This window comes from Zalophus californianus, chromosome 4 (genome assembly GCF_009762305.2).
Source record: "Zalophus californianus isolate mZalCal1 chromosome 4, mZalCal1.pri.v2, whole genome shotgun sequence".
NCBI classification, from domain to species: Eukaryota; Metazoa; Chordata; class Mammalia; order Carnivora; family Otariidae; genus Zalophus; species Zalophus californianus.
The window spans coordinates 38,183,375-38,204,292 of NC_045598.1; the positions used below are offsets into that span (position 1 = coordinate 38,183,375).

At 49.2% G+C, this 20,918-nt stretch overlaps 1 protein-coding gene across 7 annotated transcripts in view; it reads right to left on the reverse strand.

Annotated features, from left to right (window-relative positions):
* Positions 1-20,918, reverse strand: part of LOC113933182 (BEN domain-containing protein 5) — a 1,542,215-nt gene that overhangs the window by 11,708 nt on the left and 1,509,589 nt on the right. For all 7 annotated transcript variants that reach the window (XM_027613047.2, XM_035727241.1, XM_027613040.2 and 4 more), the window contains one exon: positions 5,205-5,301. In XM_027613047.2, coding sequence (XP_027468848.1) covers positions 5,205-5,301 — 97 coding nt within the window. The remainder of the gene's footprint in view (positions 1-5,204; positions 5,302-20,918) is intronic.

The window sequence follows — 20,918 nt, forward strand, 5'->3', positions numbered from 1 at the left end:
CCTCAGGCTGCTTACAGTTTAGTAGAGGAGACAGTTGCACAAAATGACTACACAAAATAATGAAGAATTACAAAGCACTATAGAAAGTGGCAAACACCATAAATATGGAATCTCTCTTGTACTTTTTGAATTAGGACTGAAGAAGCAACTTCTTGTAGCCCATTGTGCTCTGACCTTGGAGTACCCATTTTCCTTCACTGTTGATGAGTCATGAATAAGGTAAAAATGTAACAGGTGGCGGCACATAAACGGGACGCCTTGCCCTAACCTATCTCCCCCACCAATAGGCCTCACTGCCCGACATGTCACCATCGCTGAGGGACCTGGCTAACATGGCAAGGCTGTCTAGCATGGGTGACATACATCTAGACCTCGGTACCCACAGACAGCCTAGAGCACACAAGAGCCTATGTCCTTCCTGCCTCGTCAGCTCTGCTAAGTGGGGGTTGGGGGTGAGCTTTGCAAATTACAGGATGCTATTCATATGTCAAGGGGTGGGTTCTTAACACCCAAAGGGAGCGTGGGAAATCAGATGGCTATGGTTTCATGGGAGTAAAGGAAGGCGTACTTCCCCTAGAGGGGCAAGTTCAGGTACAAGCACGGGTGGGGACAGTCCTAGGTAGATGGGGCCATGGCAGAAGGTGTGCAGTGGCCAGGGGCACGTGTGAATGTGTAGACTGATTGGCAAAGAGCCTCTGTAACCAAGATGGGGGCAAAGAGAGAGAAGGCACTGGAAGGCAAATATCCCGTACATCTGGGGTCTGTGTTCCTCTTCCCATGCCTTCCCCCACCTCTCCAGGCTCACGTGGGAAGCAGACTTCCCAGAAAATAAGCTTCTCCCTTCTCAGGATCTCCACAGTACTTTGTACCTTGCCCTCAGTAAACCATTTTCTAGGTAGCTCTTTGTCTGTTTTTCTCACGAGAATGTGAGTGTAACACATCTGATTTTTCTCTGTAATTCCCAAGCAAAGCTCAGGCCTGACGTAGGTGCTTGAGGAGCGACTGAGGAATAGAAATGAACTTTTGGTCTTGTCCTTACTGTCTCCATTGCTCTAGTCTTGTCATTGCCTCGGACTGTCTTTTCAGGCCCTGCCTCCTGCCTTCCACCCTACCCCCAACATGGGATACCTTCTCTCCTTTTTCTGTTTCATCCATCTAAGTTCTGCCTGTCCTTTAAAACCAAGTTCAAATGCCACTTCCTCCCTGAAGCCTTCTTGGGATACCCCTGCTGGCTGCCAAATGCTGGCCAGGTGGTGTGGGAGGGGAATTTCTGGTTGGGTCTCACTTTTCTTTTCTAAAACATGAAAGGGTTGAAGTCAAGAATTCTTAGGGGCTTCTTCATTTCTACCATTCCATAATTCATACATTCAGGACTTTTTTAGGATATACTCCCTGCTAGGCTGTGCATTGTGCACTAAAGATCCAGGAGTGACCCAAGATAGCTCCTTAAGGAGGAACCCTGTCTAGTGGAGAAGCCAGATGTGCAAAGATGCCATGACAACACTCTATGGGACATACAATGCTACAGGTGTGTGCAAAATGCAGTTAGGAATCGGGCAGAGAGGAAGTAGCTCTATCTCAGGTGGAGAACAGAGATAGTGAAGCAGAGAGGTGTGAGATGTTTAGACCCAGCTTTGAAAAGTATGTAGGAATTCACCACCTAGAGACAAAATAGGAGAACATTCCAGGGAGAGAAAAAAAAGATGAACAAAGACATAGAGGCATGAAAATAGTTGACTTGTTTAGTCTGAAGCATAAGGTGTAAAGTGGTAGAAAGCAGATGGGGTGGAGAGGGTGCTCACAGGGGAAGAGGTATGCTGGGAAATGAAGTTCAAGATGTAGGTCAGAGCTTTGAATACCAGGAAAAGGAACTGGAACATTACCCTGAAGGTAATGGGGAGCCATGGAAGGTTTTTGAGAGAGAGTATAATCTGATATGTAGCTGAGCACGTTCATACGTTGTTTGGTATTGTTTATCATCTTTGCATGTGTACATGCCTTTCTCCTCTGTGTCCTGGGCTCCTGATGGGCAGGGGCTCTCTATGTCCCCCAGCACCCAGTGCATGGCCTGGCACATGGTGGGCTCCAGTGTGTTGAGGAGATGATCATTCCCATCCTCCAACACACACATCACAACCCTACCGTGGAGCCCGCCCTCCCAGCCTGTCGCTGAGCCCGAGCCCACTTCACACTCAGAGACCAGCCCACCTTCCATGCTCATGCTCTATCTTCCCATAAAGGCTCACCTGGCCTGTTCATTTTTCCTAATTTTCATCTACCTTGATGGGATCTTTTGAACTTTAGCCCTGTGGCGTCACTGTGAACCAGGTAAGTGTGGGGTCTCGGCTTTGGTCATCAACTCCACATCCCTGAACCTATGCTCTTGGGCCCACATTGCTGGTCCTCCTGGCCCTCCCCAGGGACCCTCTCTGAAGGGCAGCCTGGCCCCCAACAGGCTCCCACCAGCACCTGAGTGGAAACTGACAGATTATAATTATCCACAAAGATGAGAGAAAACAAAGATTAATTTTGAGCCCAAACATGTAATTTTCCTTTAAAACCAGAACTACTCTTTCACTTATATTATTTGATGCTTGGGTGGAAAATAATACAAACAAAGGGGACATATTCAAGTCCTAAATCAGAGCCTTGCGTCCTCCTGGGAATTCATTTTTCAAGAGTTGCTGACAACTGAGAGCTAAGTGATATTCATAGTTGGCTGAGACAGAGGTGTGGGCATGGAGAGGGAGTTTGTTTGGTTTTTCTTAATTTAAGGGTGGGTGCATTTACCTCAAGTCCTCAAGGCTGTGCACTTTGAGGAAGGAGCTCTCCAGCTCTTTTCTAAAGAGGCCTCCAAAGTTTTGAGCAATGAAGCCCCATGAACAGTTGCACTGGGGGCCCTGAGAGCTCCCTGCAGCCTCCCGCCTGGTTTCAGTTTCCTGCCTCCTGTCCATTTGGAGGAACTCTGCTAACTCATGTGGAGAAAAGCAGGCTGGGGATTGTGGGGCTTGGGCTCTAGTCCTGGCCGTGGCCAGTGCTGTGTGCTCCCTGGGCCTCGACTTCCTCATCTGTGTCGGGAAGAGGGGCCTGAGCCATTGCTGGTCTCCCTGAGTGTTGGCACCATTTCTCTGATAGTGCAACAAGCCAGGAAAAAGTCTAAAGGATCAAGATCATTTTATTCAGGTTGACAGAGGACCTGAGAGACAATCCCCAAATTAACTTGTAAATGAGATTCTAAGAATTCTTTTGAACGTTATAGAGCTTTAAATTTTTAAGAACTTTAACCAATCAAGAATGACTTCTAAGACTGAACTGAGCACTTTCCTCTAGAGGTGAGCTCCTCAAAGGCAGGGTAATGCCCTACTCACTAAGCAGGAGCACCTCCCTCGCCCCAGGGGACTGGCTTAAAGTGCTGGTTTTCCTAAGTGGAGGAAGGAAGGAAGGAAGGAAGGAAGGAAGGAAGGAAGGAAGGAAGGAAGGAAGGAAGGAAGGAAGAAGGGAGGCAGGAAGGGAGGAAGAAAGGAAGGAAGACACGTATGCATGCTCAGTACAGTCTAGGCACTTGGGGAGCACAGAGGAGTAACAAACATGATCCTCCTTGAAGGTGTTTTTAATCCACCGGGAATGAGGGGTGGGCACAAAGACCCCACATGATTGGTGAACAATCTGAGACAGAGTATGAGTCAGAATACATTGTTTTGTAGACTCTGTGGAGATGTGGCCCTCACAGCATGGTGGAACATGGCCCTGAGAGATCATTCAGCCCAACCGGAGAAGTCCAGGGACTTGCCCCAGGCCACAATGAGCTGGCTGGAAATCTGGGATTGCAACCCAGAAACCAAAGGAGATGGAAATGTTATTGAGCACCTACTGACTGCCAGGCACTATACCAAACTTGTATCCAATCTTTAAAATCTCTAGAGATTTTAGTTATTACACCCACTTTATAGGCAGGTAAAGAAAGGTTTCAAGAGGCCACGAAACTTGCCCAAGATGCCACAGTTAACATGAGCCTGAGACAGAATTTGAACCCACACTGATAGTGAGAAAGGCTTCCTGCTTAAGGTGGAGCTTAGCTGGACTTCAGTCTAGCTTTGGAATAAAACAGTCTTAGGATCAAATCCTACCTCTGCCAAAATCTCTTTGACAGGCAATTCTCTTCACATTCCTGAGCTTCCTTTACCTCATTTGTAATATGGGGAGTATAATATCTATGAGGAATAAATAAGATCATGTACAAAAAGTACTTTGCTCAATAAATAACAGTGATTAATAGTGTTTTTGTTAATTACGGGGTATGGAGGAAGGTGCGTTAGTGCAAAGGCCCTGAGGTAGCAAAGCACATGGGCAAGGTCATGGGCAAGGTCAGTGGGAAGAATGGTGTGGCAGAAAAAGGAAGTTGGACATCATTACGTCCTTTACGGAGGCTGGATCACTAGAGAGTAGGAAATGAGGCCAAGATGTAGGGCAGGGCCAGCCCGTTCCAGATGCCATTGGATATCACTGTCCAAATGCTCACCAGGCTTACTTCCAGGAGGCATGGGAATGCCCAGCACTTTGGTCTGTGGTCTTGCCCTCCGAAAGGATACTCATCCCCTGACCTTCTCTCTTCAGTGGCCCAAAAAGCTGACTCCGGCAGAAGACCTGATGTGAAATTTCTTAGGGCTGTGTCCTCCCCAGCCCTGAACCTTCACGTCTTGAGGGAAGGGGACTCTCACGCCTTAAAGGGATACATGTAGGCCTAAAAACGTGCAGGGTGCTTTAACACGCATCTCATAATAACTTTCTAGGTGAGTGCCATTGTCCCCACTGGACAGATGAGAAAACGGAGGGATCAGAGACCTTATGAGCCTAGATGAAGTAGGAATCCTAGAGGATGAGCTGCCAGATGAAGTAGTGTATGGAGACACCCAGACTAACCTGGACGGCACTCAGCCCCTCAGCATCTCCCATCCCCGTGGACTCCTATGGGAGACCCAGAAATGTGGCCACCCCCACACTGTCTGATGCTGTGATGATACTTTATACTCAGAAAACATGTTGTTGAGCTCTTCTGCCCCATATGCTGGGGGGCAGGGCAGGGATTATCTCCCCCCCGCCACAGACGTGAAACTGAGGGCCAGAGAGAAGCCGAGGGAAGCTGCCCTTGAACACAAAGCCAGTTCAGTAGGACCCCGGCCATACAGTTCTGCCCTGTCACTTACCGCAGCCTCGGCATGGGAATTGCCACTTTCTCGACCAGGGGGTTCAGCCGATAATAATCCAAAAACGTTCTCGCCACGTTCCTTCCCAGCTTCATATCTGCAAGCATGTGCGTCAAGGAGCAACTTTGGAAGGAGACGGTGACAGAGCGAAAAGAGGACTAGTAATAATGACAGCAGTAACAGAGGCAGTGACACCACTCACCCTTCTAAACTTTTCGTAGGTCCTGTCCTTTTTGATTTTCACAGAATTTTAGATACTATTATTTTCCTCATTTTACAGATGAGGAAAAGGTACAGAGAAGCTAAATAATTTTCCCAGGGTCACAGGACTAGGAAGGAGAGGAACCAGGATATGGGTCTAGGTATTCTTAACCTCAAAGCTATGTTCACAGCTTCTAGAATATACTGCGGCCCTTGGGGAATCACTGGGCTTCCACGATCTGGCTTCAGGTAGCTCAGGGTGGAGGCAGATAAGCAAGACCCAAGGGCAAGAGACCCTTTGTTGTGTGTAGACCAGGGTCTGTTTGACCCTTAAGGATCAGTCATCGACTTTAGTAACCTCGGATGAGGGAGGGGGCAAAGGTAAAACCCTTTCACCCTAAACAGTGTCCCTTTTCCACCTTGAAATCTACCGATCATGAATCCTTAGGGCAAGGATTCGTGACCTGTTAAAGTACCAACTCTTCAGGGAAGGAGAAAGGGCCAGTTCTATATCAACCATTAACACTTTAGTATGAATTGGCAGACCAATCATCTATTCAACAACACAGAGTACCTGCTCTGTGCATTATAGCTGACATCTCTGAGCCTTCACATGAGCTATTTCCTCTGCCTGAAGTACCTCCCCACCTTCCTTGGCTAATTTTTGCTCATCAATTTTCCAGTTAGGTGAGACCCCTTTAGCAAAGCCTTCCATGATACTCCTCTCCCCAGGGCTGTGATCGGTGCTCCAGCCCCACACTTCCATGACTTCTAAATTGACTCCATTTAAAGCACTTATCTCTTCTCTCATATCCCTCAGCTCTGAACATCCAAACTGTCACTGTCATGGAACCTCCTCATTCTTGAGTTTGTCCACCTCTCTCCAGTCCCCTGCTGTCCCCCTAGAAAAGGCCAGCATCATCTTTCCCCTGGATTACTGTCATCCTGTCCGAATGGGCCTCCCTGCCGCAGGTTTTCTTGCCTCGACTCCATTTCCTACAATGTAGTCGAAGGGGATGCTATAGAATGCAGAGCTAACCACTGCGTCCAACAGAGGAAAACTCCCAAGTGGCTCCCAGTTGCCTTTAAAGTTCAAGTTTTGGAACTTGATTTACAAGGTCCTTCACTGCTGGGGCCCTGCTTATTTTCTTAGTTTTGTGCTTGTGGCCTCCCCCTTTGCACCGCCCTTGGCCTTCATGCTCCAGCAACTGAACTTCTTTTGCCTCCAGGCCTTCACCCACACCCTCTCATCTTCCCAGGCCATGCTTCCTCCCTCCTGGTGCCTTACAGGGTTGACGTCTTCTCCGTCCCAGGACACCTCAGTTTCATTGTCACATCACGGGAGAGGTCTCAGCCACCGCTCCTTCCAGGGTCACGGAGCTGGACTCGAGTTTGCAGAATGGTCAAAGGAGTTTTCACCACTGTCTTCAAGACAGCCCTCAAGCTGTGGTTGGACATGGCCCAGGACAGGAAAATGAGCATTTATGGAGCACCTACTATGTTCCTGGCATGGCACCGGTACTTTGCTTACATAAAAATTTTAAACAGTCCAGGAAGGAAGGCATTTTAATCTCCCTTTTGTCCAGGGAGGTTAAGGAACTTATCCCAGGCTGCCTAACAGGCGGTGGTAGAACCAGGACTCCGATTCAGGAATGTCTGACTCCAGACCAGTGAATGTTTCTCAATGCGAAGGCACCTTTTCTGTCAAGGGCTGAGTCATCCCAGGCCAGGGCCTGGTGGGAGAAGGAAAAACACCAGACAAGTTGTTTATGACAGTGAGATGTGCCGCAGGCTCACTGTGCTCTGGGGCTGCCACCTGCTTTCTTCTTCCGGATGTGACCGACCTTCTCTGTCCTCCTCTTTAAGAAGTTCACAGGCTGGCCTTGGGCATGGCCTCTCTGACCAGTAGTCCCTGGTCTGCTGCTTTCACCCAGCCAGGCTCCAGTCAGCTTAGGGAGACCGCACCGCCCCTGTGCGTGCGGACGGTACGAGGGACGGGCCGCAGGGGTAAGGACAGGTCCCTACGGACTGGCTAAAAAGGCATAACAGAAGTTTTGGAATCAGATGTATTGAATCCAAATCCTGGCCCGGCCACATTTTGTGTACCGCATGCTGGAAGTTCCAAAAATGTCTGCAACAATGTCTCCCATGTTATTCTATGACATGACCTTGACCATCCTATGGAGAGGTGTGGTCCGTATCTCCTCTCTAAATCTGGGTGGGCTTGTGACTCACTTGTAACTACAAGAATAGCAGAAGGTGGTTGGAGTGACACTGTGGGACTTCCGAGGCGATGTCAGCAAAGGAGTTGTCACTTGCCCTTCACTTGCTAGAATACTCCAGCTGGGGTCCTGCACCTCCACGCACGCAGCCTGGCTGCCCTGAGGCCGCCATGCCGGGAGGAGGCGCAGGCGAGCCCGCGGAGGGGCTGCAGGGGGAGGCCCCGCCACTAGGTGGAGACGTGAGGAAAGAGAGACTCTCGCCAGGCACGCTACTCTTCCCGCCGCTCTTCCCGCTCCAGCCACAGCATCAAAGCCTCCAAGCCAGGACCACTCGGCAGGGCCCTCCCCAAATTCAGACCCACGGAAGGCACGAGAGAAGAGCTACTGTTTTAAAGGCCCCGTCGGGGGTAGGTGTGTGAGGTAGCAGGCGAGCACCAGCACAGTCTCGCGGAGGCCACTCCATCTCGGAGCCTGGTCCCGCACCTGTGAAATGTCAATAATAACGCCTGCCTCATGGGCTCGTGCTGCGGTGGTGTGTGGGTGCTGATGAGATAAGTGCAGGAGTCAGGGACCAGGGAAGCCTGAGCCGGTCCTCCCCGGCCGGCAGCGACAGCCAGACTCGAAGCCACCCTCGAAGAAATCCTTGTCAGCAATACTCCAGCTTTGCAAGGAGGAGTCAGGCTTCTCCAGTAAAATGTACCCCCCCCCCCCCCCCCGCCACTCCGCTCAGGTGCTGATTGTTTTAGACGAGCTCTGCTTGAAAGACCGTGTTTTAAAGGTGGGAGTTGTCTGGGACACCCTTTTTCCCTCTCCGATCATGTCAGGGATTTCTCAAACCTTGCGGGGGGGCTCTCCCCAGGCTACAGGGGCCTGTGTGAGTCGAGAAACGACATGGGCAGGGGAGGGGAGAGACTGAACATTTTCAATGGAAACCAGCTGTCTTTGGACAAGGACTTAGGGGGCAGGCAAGGAGAAGGCAATAACTAGCTGGAACCCTTTCCAATATGTTGCTGAACGGAGAGAGGAGCACTGCGGTGAGAGCTCCCAACTTTGCATTGCCAACAACCATCTCCGAACGGCCTGTAAGCTGGAAATGTCATCTTCCACATATTCTTTTTGTTGTTGTTGTTGTTGTTGTTGTCCCGTTTTGCATCTTTAATTAATTTTTTTTAAATTTTTTATTGTTATGTTAATCACCATATATTACATCATTAGTTTTTGGTGCAGTGTTCCTCTTCCACATATTCTTACGGGGCTCACTGATCTGTTTCTCGCAGAGGGCAGGAACAGACAGCAGGTGGGATCAGGACTCCCGAATCAGAGAAGCAAGGGAGCTTGGCCGGGATGGGGTGAAACCCAGACTGATTTGGCCACTTCTGCTCAGAGCTGTTTGAACAAAAGGGCGGGTGTCAGGAGCCCTAGTACTTCCTGGGATCTTTCAACAGGTAGGGAGGGTTTGGACATGTGCTGTTCACTCTCACTCATTCATTCATTCATTTACTCACTCGTTCGTTCGTTCATTCAATCATTCACTGGGCTCCTCCCATCTGTATACCGGGAGGCACGGTGAGAGGGATTGGGATTAGAGACAGAGAAATCAGACAAGTACAGTTGACAGTCTAGAGGAGGAAACTAGCATGTCCCAACTATGTCACCCAACAGGCTGCACTATTACCTTCACAAAAGCAACTCCTTATCCTGAGCACCGAACAGTGTAGTTACTCTCGCCAATCCCCACCACAGCCCTGTGAGGGCGAAGGACAATCCTACATATACTCTGCAGAAGAGGAAACTGTAAGAAGGACGATTTGCATAAATCACCTGGAGTCCCGTGGCTTGAAAGTGATAGAGGTAGCATGTGAACCTGAGTGTCTTTTACCACTGTGCATATGGTTTCTCCTCTTTGGACTGTGATCATACATGCAAACGCTAAACTCTGTGGATGTGCAGGAGGTCCTACTGGGGAAATTGTGAAAGGCTTCATGCAAGTGGATGTACAACAAAGATTTGAAGGTCAAGGACCAATAGCGATGGGGAGGAAGAGAGGTGGTATCAGTGCAAGTTCGGCGGGGACACATGACCCTGGGCCATAAATGAGACAGAGAAGGGCCATGAGCCCAGGCCACCTCAGGGTAGAGTGAAAGTTGGGGCTGCACGGGTAGGGTGCAGGCAGATCAATGAAGGCTTTGAATGCCAAACTGAGGAATTTAAACTTTTGTAGGCAATAAAAAAATTTGATGTATCTATGGTTGTAGTCATCCCTTGTCCACTCAATATATATTTGTTGGTCATCTGCTATGTTCAAGCTCCCTGAAAGTCTCAGGGTATACTGTGGTAAAAAAGTTAATAAATAACAAAACAAAACAAAACAAAAAACACAACCAAGACAATGGTTCTTAAGTCTAGAAGTGGAGACAGATAACAAAGCAATAAAAACCCACATGAATATATAATTGTGATTATACTAGTGTAGGACGGAAAATGCACAAGATCCGTGGGAGAGAGTGATGGGGGTGCTGCTTCAGATAGGGGATGTGGGCAGGCCTCCCTGAGGAGAGGGGACCAGGGCAGGCAGCACCTATGAAAAAGGAAGGGTGGGGGGAAGGGTCCTTGGGCGGGAGAGAGGGTCAGAAAGAGGGCTGGTAAGACGTCCATCGACAGATGAATGGATGAAGAAGATGTGGTATATATACACAGTGGAATATTATGCAGCCATCAAAAGGAATGAGATCTTGCCATTTGCAACGACGTGGATGGAACTGGAGGGTGTTATGCTGAGTGAAATAAGTCAATCAGAGAAAGACATGTATCATATGACCTCACTGATATGAGGAATTCTTAATCTCAGGAACAAACTGAGGGTTGCTGGAGTGGTCGGGGTGGGAGGGATGGGGTGGCTGGGTGATGGACATTGGGGAGGGTATGTGCTACGGTGAGCGCTGTGAATTGTGTAAGACTGTTGAATCACAGATCTGTACTTCTGAAACAAATAACGCAACATATTTTAAGAAAAAAGAAAAAGAAGAAGATAGCAGGAGAGGAAGAATGAAGGGGAGTAAGTCAGAGGGGGAGACGAACCAGGAGAGATGATGGACTCTGAAAAACAAACTGAGGTTTCTGGAGGGGAGGGGGGTGGGGGGATGGGTTAGCTTGGTGATGGGTATTGAGGAGGGCACATTCTGCATGGAGCACTGGGTGTTATGAACAAACAATGAATCATGGAACAGTACACCAAAACAAATTATGTAATATATGGTGATTAACATAACAATAAAAAAGGAAAAAAAAAGAATATGATGCAGCAAAGCAAGTTTCAGAATGAGCCAAAAAAAAAAAAAAAAAAAAAGAGGGCTGGTGTGGAGGGACAGGCAAGAGGGAGATCACATGGAGCCTTATTCTGGGTCACCTGAAGGAGTCTGGATTTTCTAAGTGAATGGGAAGCTGCTGAAGAATTTTAAGCAGGAAAATGAGACGGTCTGATTTATAATTTTAAAAGGTCACTGCTGTGCTAAAAATAAGGAAGCAAGAGTAGAAGCAGACAGATCAGCCAGGAGGCTACTGCAGGGGTCCAGGGGAGAGATGGAGGCAGGGGGTGGGGGGTGGGGGTGAGGAGGGTCCGGACCAGGACAGAGGCAGTAGAGATGGAAAGTTATATCTTGGGGGAGGAACTGGCAGGTTGGCCATGGGGTCTGAGGAGAGGAAGGAATGAAGGGCAACCTCCCTCGTATTTAGCCTCAGCAGCTGGGTGGATGGGGTGCCATGCTTGGGAATGCAGAAGGGTCAGGGGAGAGACTAGTTCATTCTGAGGTGGAGATGCCGATGAGACACTAGCATCTAGGTCCTAAGTCAGAAATAGGGAAAGAATCAGATCAGATCACGGAAATGGTTTCTGAACTACCGGCCCTTTGGGATTGCTCATGCCGCAAATCTTGCTGGTATGTTCCACTGTATGGTATGTTCCACTCTAAACAGCTCTCCATCTCTTGCTCCTGCTCTCAGAGAAGACCCATTCTTGAGCATCCCAAGGTCTCTCGGAGAGTGGCAGTAACTGCAGGACCCTCTGTTCTCCTATCTCAGGGCCTGAGATCTGGTGTACTGAATAAGCACCTAAGTGGGAATTCAAGAGACCAACCTGGTTTCAATCAGTAACTTGCCGTGTGACCTCGGCCATTTCCCTTCTCTGGTCCTTCCTTCTCTGTGGGTAAAAAGTATAGTCTCTCAGGTCCTTTCCAGCGCTAACATGGTGTGTTCAATACAATAAGCTTATGAAAAATCCCATCCCCATTCTTTCATTCAACAAATATTCACTGAGAACCTACTATGTGCTGAGTCGTTTTAGGCACTTGGGATACCCAGCAAACAAAACTCACCAAGATCCCTGGCGTCATGGAGCTTCTGTTCTAGTTATGGGAGACAAACTGTCAATCTAACACGTAAGTTACCGAGAATGCCAGAAACTGGAAGTGGTAAGTGCTATGAAGTAAAGATAAAGAACAGTGTAAGGAGAGTGCTGGGGACAGGGACACATTATAGCAGTAAGTAGAGTGGTCAAGGAGGCCTTGGGGGAGAGGTGGGGTTTGAGCGTGCTTGGAGCAGGCCAGCACCAAGGATGAGGATCCTCCTCATCGGAAACACAAGCCCTGACCAGCCATTTCATTACTGGGCTCTTGCTAAGTCCAGCCCAATCCCACTACTAGAGATAATAGTTAACCTCAGGGATGAGGTCCCCCTGATGGGAGTCAGATACACCTCCTTGGCACGTGGCGGCTTCCTGAGGAAGGTCCTCCCCACTCCCCGAGTAGTCCCAGACACAACGCCTCTCACGCACAGCCTCCTGCCCGGCCGATGGCCTCCCTTCCCCATCCTGCTCCTTGCCCCCCGCTCTCTGCAGCCAGCCCCACACTTCTCACTCCCTGAAGCTCTTCCAGAAGCACCCAGGAGCCCACCTGGCCTGGCCTGCCCTGAAGAGAGCTGAGGTCCAGCCCCACTCACCAGATCCCATACTTCACTTCCACTGCCCTCACGGTTGTGTGCTGCGGGCAGGTCTGATTACCAGCCCTGTTTCGCAGATGACAACTTAAGGGTGACTGGTCCAGTGAGGCACAGTGAGAACTGATGCAACGAGGATTGAAGCCCATTCATTCATTCATTCACTCATATATTTATTGTCTTTTACATTCCAGATGCTATTCCAGGAGGTGGGACACGGGGAAGAGAAAAACACAGTCCCAGCCCTCATGAAGATCTTTCCCTGCTATCATCCTGCTTCCAAATAAGAAAATTTAACTCCTACTTTCTCCCTGTTTTGAAACCCCCGAAAATTCTTTCTAGAATTCTTTCTCTGCTCATATTCCTGCCCCTGCCAGCCACAGATGATCATCATTAAAGGGGAAAGATTAATTCTGCAGAGCATAGGCCAAGGAAAAGTGATTTCTCCTTGGCGAGGCTGACTGCGCTGCCGGAATGTGAAGATGCACCTGTTGAGGAGCCTCTCGGTAAGGCCAGAAGAACAATGCGACAGTGAAATAGCTTTTGTCCCTGCCTCTGGCACCCATCCTCCCATGGTGTGGGACCAGGGCATGACTAAACAGACGAGTCCTGCTCTGAAGGGCAGCATGGGGGCTGTAGATGTTATGGCAGAGTCCTTCCCAAAGGCAGGTGGAGCCTGAGAAACCCTGGAGGTGGGAGGCCTGTGAATGTGGGAGAGAGGGAAGCAGAGAGAGGGAGGACACGGAGACACAGCAGAAGGGAGGAAGAGACAGAGAGACGGGCGGAGGCCAAAACAGAGAGCGATGCAAAGAGCCAGGAGGATATGAAGAGAAACGCATCAGGATGGGGCAGAAAGATCAGGAAGATCATCAGAGGGGCTGGGAGCGACTCGAACCCGAAAAGTGGAGAGAAACTTGAAAAGTGGAGAGAAACAGAGCGAGGAGCGGAGAGAAAGAAGAATAGGAAGCGAACGGCAAAGGGAGAGAGTCAGAGAGAGAGAGAGGGAAACAGTGGGGAGGGAGAGAGCAGAAAGGAGGCAGGTGGGACAGAAAGAGACAAGCAGAAACAGAACAACACAGGCATCGGAGGGGAGACACGCGGAGACAAACAGAAAGAGCCAGGCAGAGGCAGAGGACAGGAGGACAGAGAAGGAAGGGAGAGGCAGGCTCATGGGCGGAGGGCGGGGGGCCTCCTCTCTGACACACCAGACGCAGCTCAGAGGGTGGGAATCTGGGGAGGGGAGGTGGGAGATGAGCACACACAGACATTGCGGGGGTGGGGTGGGGTGGGGGGCGCCCAGATCCTCTAAGCTGGAAGCCAAAGTGGGCATAACGGAGGCTCCGGGCTCGGTTACTACGGCCACTGTAGCGAGTCACCACAAACACCACACATGTGTTCTCTCACAGTTCTGGAGGCCACAAGTCTGAAATCCATTTCACTGGGCTAAAAACAAGGTGCTCACACGTCCCCACTCCCTGTGGAGGGCCCAGAGGAGAAACTGTTTCTGGCCTCTCCCAGCTTCTGGTGGCTGCTTTGCACCTTGGCTTATGACCTCATCACTCCAGTGTCTGCCTCCTCCTGTGTGTCCAGTCTCCCTCTGCCCCCCTCTTTTTTTTTTCAAGTAGTGGGTGTGGAGCCCATCACGGGGCTTGAACTCACAACCCTGAGATCAAGACCTGAGTTGAGATCAAGAGTAGGACGCTTAACCGGCTGAGCCACCCAGGCGCCCCTGCCTCCCTTTTATAAGGCTGCATGTGACTGCATGTCTGCATGTCGGGCCCACCCCCAGAATCCAGATAAACTCCTCCCTCAAGATCCTTAACAGTAACATCTGCAGAGACCTCATTTCCACATAAGGTGACACTGATGGGTTCCAGGGGTTAGCATCTGGGCATGTGTGCGGGTCATTATCCAGCCAGAGCTGCTCTAGGCGCTAGGAGCAGAGGATGAAGACGCTGCCTGCATGTGGGGAGTGCAGGTCTGGCTCTGTGCTGGACATCCTGCGGGGTGCTCAAACGCCGCTCCCACCCCACCAGACCCTCAGTGCCCCCCGGTACAAGCAGCAAGTGCATTCACCAGACTTGGACCCAGACGTGTCTGACTCCAGAATCTTTTTTATTGACATTATTTGCTGCCTCTCAAAGGCAGGACCACGTGCCGCTTATTTTGCCTTCTAAACGTATCGTGGACCTGCCCTTCCTCCTCTCCCACTACTATTCCTTTACTTCAGATCCTTCTCTCTTCTCTGAACTCTTACTTCAGCCCCCTAATTGATCTTCCTGACTTCGGTTTCCCACCATTTTCACTGAGAGCGATGTTCTCATAATTGCTAACCTTGTCACTTCCTGACTTACAACCTTATGCCAATTCCCTGTCACCTATAGGGTAAGATCTAAACTTTTAAATCTGGCGTTCATGGCCTTCCATAAACTGGTCTAAGCCTTGTCCCCTGGTACTGGATCCCATTGTACATCTATTTAGGATGTGGGGTTTAGAGTCCAAAACACATGGGTTTTAATATTGCCTCCTACACGTTTAGCTGTGCGACTCTGGGCAAACTACTTAACTTCTCTATGCCTTAGTTTTCTCATGTCTGAAATGGATAACGCCACCTACCTTGAAGGACTCTTGTGTTGATTAGAAATGATATATCCAAAGCACCTAGCACAGTGCTGGCAGATAGTAACTCTATTATCATTATTGTTTATGAACCTGTCATTTCCAACAAAGCATGAGCTCTTCAAGGACAAGGGTGTGTCACATTCAAATTTGTTTCCAGAGCCATTTAACACACGTTAGGCCTATCGCAGAAGCCAGAAAAAAAAAAAAATGAGCCAAAAAGACAAGATAAGGTGGGAGAGAGAAAAAGAGGGACAGGGAGGGAGAGAGATGAAGAAATTATTTTTAAAATTTTCTGGATGTTCAAGGATAAGGTCTTGCTGGTCCCTTCCACCCTGTGTGCTTCAGTTTCCTCTCTATAAAATTGGCTAGAGGGTGAGCTAAAATGATCTCTAATGCTAATCTAGTCCTCACTTTCTCTTTGCTGCATTCTAGGAGGACACCTTTTCTGGCCCCCCGGGTCAGGGCAGGCCTTCTCGGGCATGGGGGCAGTACCCATCACTCTGATGGGGTATTTGGAAGAGAAATCAAGCTGGAGGCTGGTTGGGCTAGAACAGATGGAGATCTGACCTTAGGAATAATGTGCCTGAGTCTGGATAGGATGACCTTGGGGGATTTTTGAACTTCAGACATTAGGCAGGTTGTCATTCATTCATTATTTGTTATTCATTCAACAGATACTTATCAAGCACCTCCTCTGTGTTGGGCTGTGCAATAGGTATGCAGACTACACTGGGTAGATAGAGTAAACAAAACAGGAATAGTCCTGCCTTCAAGCTGCTTCACAGTCCAGGCACTATTGACATTTTAGGCCGGATGTCTGTTGTAAGGAGTTGTCTCGTGCATTATAGGATGTTTAGCAGCGTCCTTGGCTTTTCCCATTAGATAGGAGCCCAACCCTCCACCCCATTTTGACAACCCAAAATGTCTTTAGACGTTACCAAACGTAACGTTTAGTACGTTCCCTGGGCTGTGTGTGTGTGTGTGTGTGTGTGTGTGTGTGTGTGTGGCGAGGGTCGCAGGGGGGAGGGGGAGAGGAATTCACTGGGTGGGCACCACTGGTCTAAGGGATGCACAGTATCTGGTGGACATGCAGCAGGTGAAATGGGGGTGGGGGGCATGGGCGGGAGCTTTAGAGGTGGGGTGAGAGCTTGACTGGAAAGGCTCTGGCTCCTCTACCTGGAAAAAGTCGTCGCTAAGTGCTCCTTGGAGACAGGAGGAAGGGGAAGGGAACATGTCCCTCACAAACTGTATTGACCTAGGATGGTTGCTTAAGCCCCTCTCCCCATCAGTTGGGCAGGAAGAGTGGCCTCCTTCTGTCTCCTGCACACCTTGACCTCTGAGATGCCTCTCGCTTCCCAAGCCCTGGACTGCTGGCATTTGCAGCCCGTCTATCTCAGACCCACTCCTCACTCAGGAGGGAAGTTAATCCCCCCCCACCTCCCACACTCCAGCTTGCTGTGTGTGTCCCCCACTCCCCCTCCTCCTCCGCTCCAGGAACTAGCAGTTTCCCAGCAGTGCCTCCCTTTCCCCACTGATAGCTGACCACAGCTCTGGAAATTAACTCGCAGAGTCTGCGGTGCTTGCCCAGCGGGGCCCCACTCGGCAATTGGTGGGGCTTGGATGCAGCTCAGCGCTAGAGGAGGCTCTGTTTCTCTGGGATGCTCCCAGATATTTTCAGAAGCTTCTACTGACGCACAATAAGAACAAGACTAAAGACCAAAGTCAATATTTGTGCAGCAGCGTCTTGGAGCAGGCAGGACAAGAGGTGTAATAAATGAGAGGAGCTCTGATGGGTCCTGGCTCCGGGCCCTCAGCTGGCTCTGGGGGACTGCATGGCCTTGCGTGGGACAAGGGTACTCTAGGTGTCAGTTTTCCAGTCTGTGAAGTTGGGGGAGATGCTGACTTGCTGCTGTTTGGAAACCTTTCAGCTCTGATGTCTTGTGAGCCTCTAGATTCGGAGCTCTTACCTGGGGACTTAGGGGCCTCCTGGACCCTCTGGCATTACAGGCAAAAAAGTGTATGTGTGAATTTTTCTGGGGAGAATAGTCATAATTTTGTATAATTTTCAAAGAAATCTGCATCCTTCAGAATGTTAAGAACCTCTGCTCTGGGCACCTGGGTGGCTCAGTCGGTTAAGCGTCTTTCCTTCGGCTCAGGTCGTGATCCCAGGGTCCTGGGATCAGGTCCCACGTCGGACTCCCTGCTCGGCGGGAAGCCTGCTTCTCCCTCTCCCACTCCCCCTGCTTGTGTCCCTGCTCTCACTCTCTCTCTCTTTGTCGAATAAATAAATAAAATCTTCAAAAAAAAAATAAAAGAACCTCTGCTCTAAATTTGGATGGAGATACCTGAGTTTATCACCTCCTTCAGGTAATATTCCTTCCCATTTTCTGACTCATTCACTTTTTATAGCGTGACTCTTCTGGGATTAGTGAGAATCGGGTGGTGCTGCGGAGTGCAACCAGGCTAGGCTCAGAATGCAATGAACGGTATGTACATCTGTCCCGAGTACATCTGCATTAACTTAGAGAACCTCGGAGATCCTGATGGTGCCAGTCTACTCCCTGGGTCAAAAGAACGCTGCGTGAAGATGGGCCCCAGGAAGGGACTACCAACAGAATGGTGGGCCGTTCAGTGGCTGAGAATTGCGGGCCAGTCTTTTGGCCAGAAAGCAAAGTAATAATTGAAACTAGCTTAGAATTTAAGAGGCCCACTAAAGGGGCAGGATAGGGGGTTCCTGATCTTTAAAAGAAGCCCACTCCCTTGCTCCTTGTGTCTTCATTCTGATTCAGCCTGGAATTTGAAGCACATACATGGCTTAATGGAATGAGCAATATCCTGGGAATCCAGAGACCCATATTTGAATGTCAGCTTTTACCAAATTGCTGTATGACCTGGGCTAGGTCACTCACCCTGCCCTGGGCTTCACTTTTCCCGTTTGTATAATTAGGAGGAATTCAGCTTCTTTCAGGGTTTCACCAAGGGATGGCTATACTACAGTGAAAGTCTATTATAATACCTTATTCTTGGCTACCTCCTTACATTTAACCCTCATTTGGGGACATTTTTGTTCCATCTTAAGCAAAATAGAAATGATCCCATCTCTTAAATTCCAGTCTTTAGGGCCCTACTGGCTCTAACATTTTATGATTTTCCTATCTGCCCTTGTGTTACTTTCTTTTTATCTGTTGCCTTGAACTTGAAACTCAGGGGATGGAACTCATGCTTAGGATCATTTACTATCTTCCAGGCACTGTGCTATTTATTATGCACAAACAAGGTAGATTTTATTATTCCCATGTTGCACGTTAGCAAACTGAGGTTCAGAGATGTCCTGTGTCTAACACACTCAACAAGCAGTTGGAGGTTAAGACTCAAACTCAGGTCTGTCCTACTGCAAGGCCTGAGGTTTTTGGGAATTATTCTCGTGTTATAATTATTTATTATCTTAACTGTCTTAAAATGAGTACATTCATTTATTCAATATTTATTCTCTGCTTTGTAAGGTTCTGGGCCAGATGCTATGGACTTGGAGATGAGAAGTTAGTCTCTGTCCTGAGAAGCCCTTATGGAAGGCAGGTAGATAAAAACCACAGTGCAGGACAATGACTACAATGGCAGAGGGAAGCAAGGGAAGTGGGGGCAGAGAAAGTAAGATCTAACATTGGAGGGACCCCAGAAGACTTCTTAGAGGAGGTAACACCTGCGCTGAACTGGGTGGGGGACTTTGATTTGAGATGAACGTGTGTTACGTAACTTAGTCAACAAATAATTGAGAATTTACTATGTACCAGGTACTTTTCTAGATGCTGAGATACAACGGTGTACAGGTGCTCATGGAGCGCACGTCACAGTAGGGAAGGTCGTCAATGACAAACACATATAGAACAAGGTTGGAATCTGGGGGACTTGACAAAAGAGTAGGAGCTGACCGGGCAAAGACGGGATGATGGCATGCGTGGAAAGGAATCCCTGACCAGAGGCAGAGGCATGTGCAAGCATGTTGAGGTACGGTGATCCCCTCAAAGACGGGAAGACATTTGGTGTGTCTGGAACATCTTCTACAAGATGAAGAAGGAAGCAAGAGAAATACACAAAGATAGGTCAGGAGTGCCTCGGGTGATGGATTGAACGTGAACTTTATGCTGCAGGTAATAAGAAGCTATGGCAAGGTTTTAAGGGAGGGAGAGAGAATATTAGGTTTGGCTTCCTAATGATCATTCCTGGGGCCCTGGTAGAGGATGGTTTGGAAGGGACCAAGATAGGAGACAGGGAGGACAGTTCTAGTCTAGGGAGGGTGGGGCAGATCTGAGCGAGGACACTAACTGTGGGGCAAGAAGGAAGAGACAGAATTAAAAATACTTGTCATGCAGAATGGATGTGAATTGGGGGTTAAGTGTAGGGTTCTGGCAGAGGTGGCTGGACTAGAAAAAGCATCAAGGGTAGCATGCCAGGTTCCTATCTTGGGGAATCAGGTGGTCATGTCACCAGTGATCCTGGATATGAAGTCTGAATATGGCTCCTAGAATCCAGGGAGTTCTTGGTTCCCTAGAATCCCTCTATGGCACTCTTCTTAGTAGGAGGGTTGCCTAATTTTATTTTGCCGCACATTTGTGTCAAGTGACTCCTACGATTCCTACAACGAAGCTCCAGCATAATGTCTAGTTACTGGCACTTCCTTGCATCCTGTGCTCTCTGGGGGACATCTTGGTTTCCTGTCAGGCAAAGCTGAAGCGAGTCCAGTGACAGGATGGGTAAGAAGCTGGGTTTGAACCCCCCACGAGACTAACACATATATCCGATGTTTTTTAGGATAGAAAATATTTTCTTAGAAACTTTTCTGTTCTTACTCTCCCACAGCACCGACAGGCCAGCATGCCTGTCTGTCTGCCTGTCTGCTCCCTTCCGCTGACAAACACTAATCAGGATCTGCTCAGTGTCAGGATATAAAACATGCCTGTTCCACATCTCGTTCAATCCTGCCCTAGTTTAGTAACAATAGGACAAACAAGTCATGCTGTAGCCCTTGCTGTCATTTATCCCTTGGCAAAAGGACTTACTAAACCAGCGGTGTACCACTTCATGCTCCCTCTGTGGCAGAGCCTGGGCCCGAGAGGCCGTCGCCTCCAAGTCACGTCTACTCACTCGTCAGCCCTCAGCCCAACTTCCGCTTCTTCAAGAAAGCCTTCCCTGACCTCCTGGACAAGTCAGCGGCTGCCGTCACATACCTCCCAGCACCCCTGGCACCCCTTCACAGGCCCCTCATGTCTGTAACTTTATGTGTCGATGTGGTTTTTGGTAAATAACTGCCTCTTCTACAAGACCACCAAGTTCTGTGATTGCAAAAACTCGGACTGCTCCATTCACCATCATTTCCCCTATGCCTGTCAGGGTACAACACATTTGGTGTTCCGTTAATATTTTGCTGCCAATGGCAGGAATTTGGAGGGAATTCTGGGTGTTTGAGGACTTCACTGGAAGGAGAAATGGAGGTTACTTCCTAGTGACTGTGGGAAGAGAAATGCGGAGCTCTGGGGCTTGGCACAAGGAAGACTGACAGCAAGCATCACAAACTCCAGAAGGTAAAGTGGCTTTGTTCTTCCCCTGTCACTCCTAGGAAAGCAGGAAAAGCCCAGAGCAAGGGTCCCTGGAAGAGGGACTGTCTGATGAAGAGGAGAAAGAG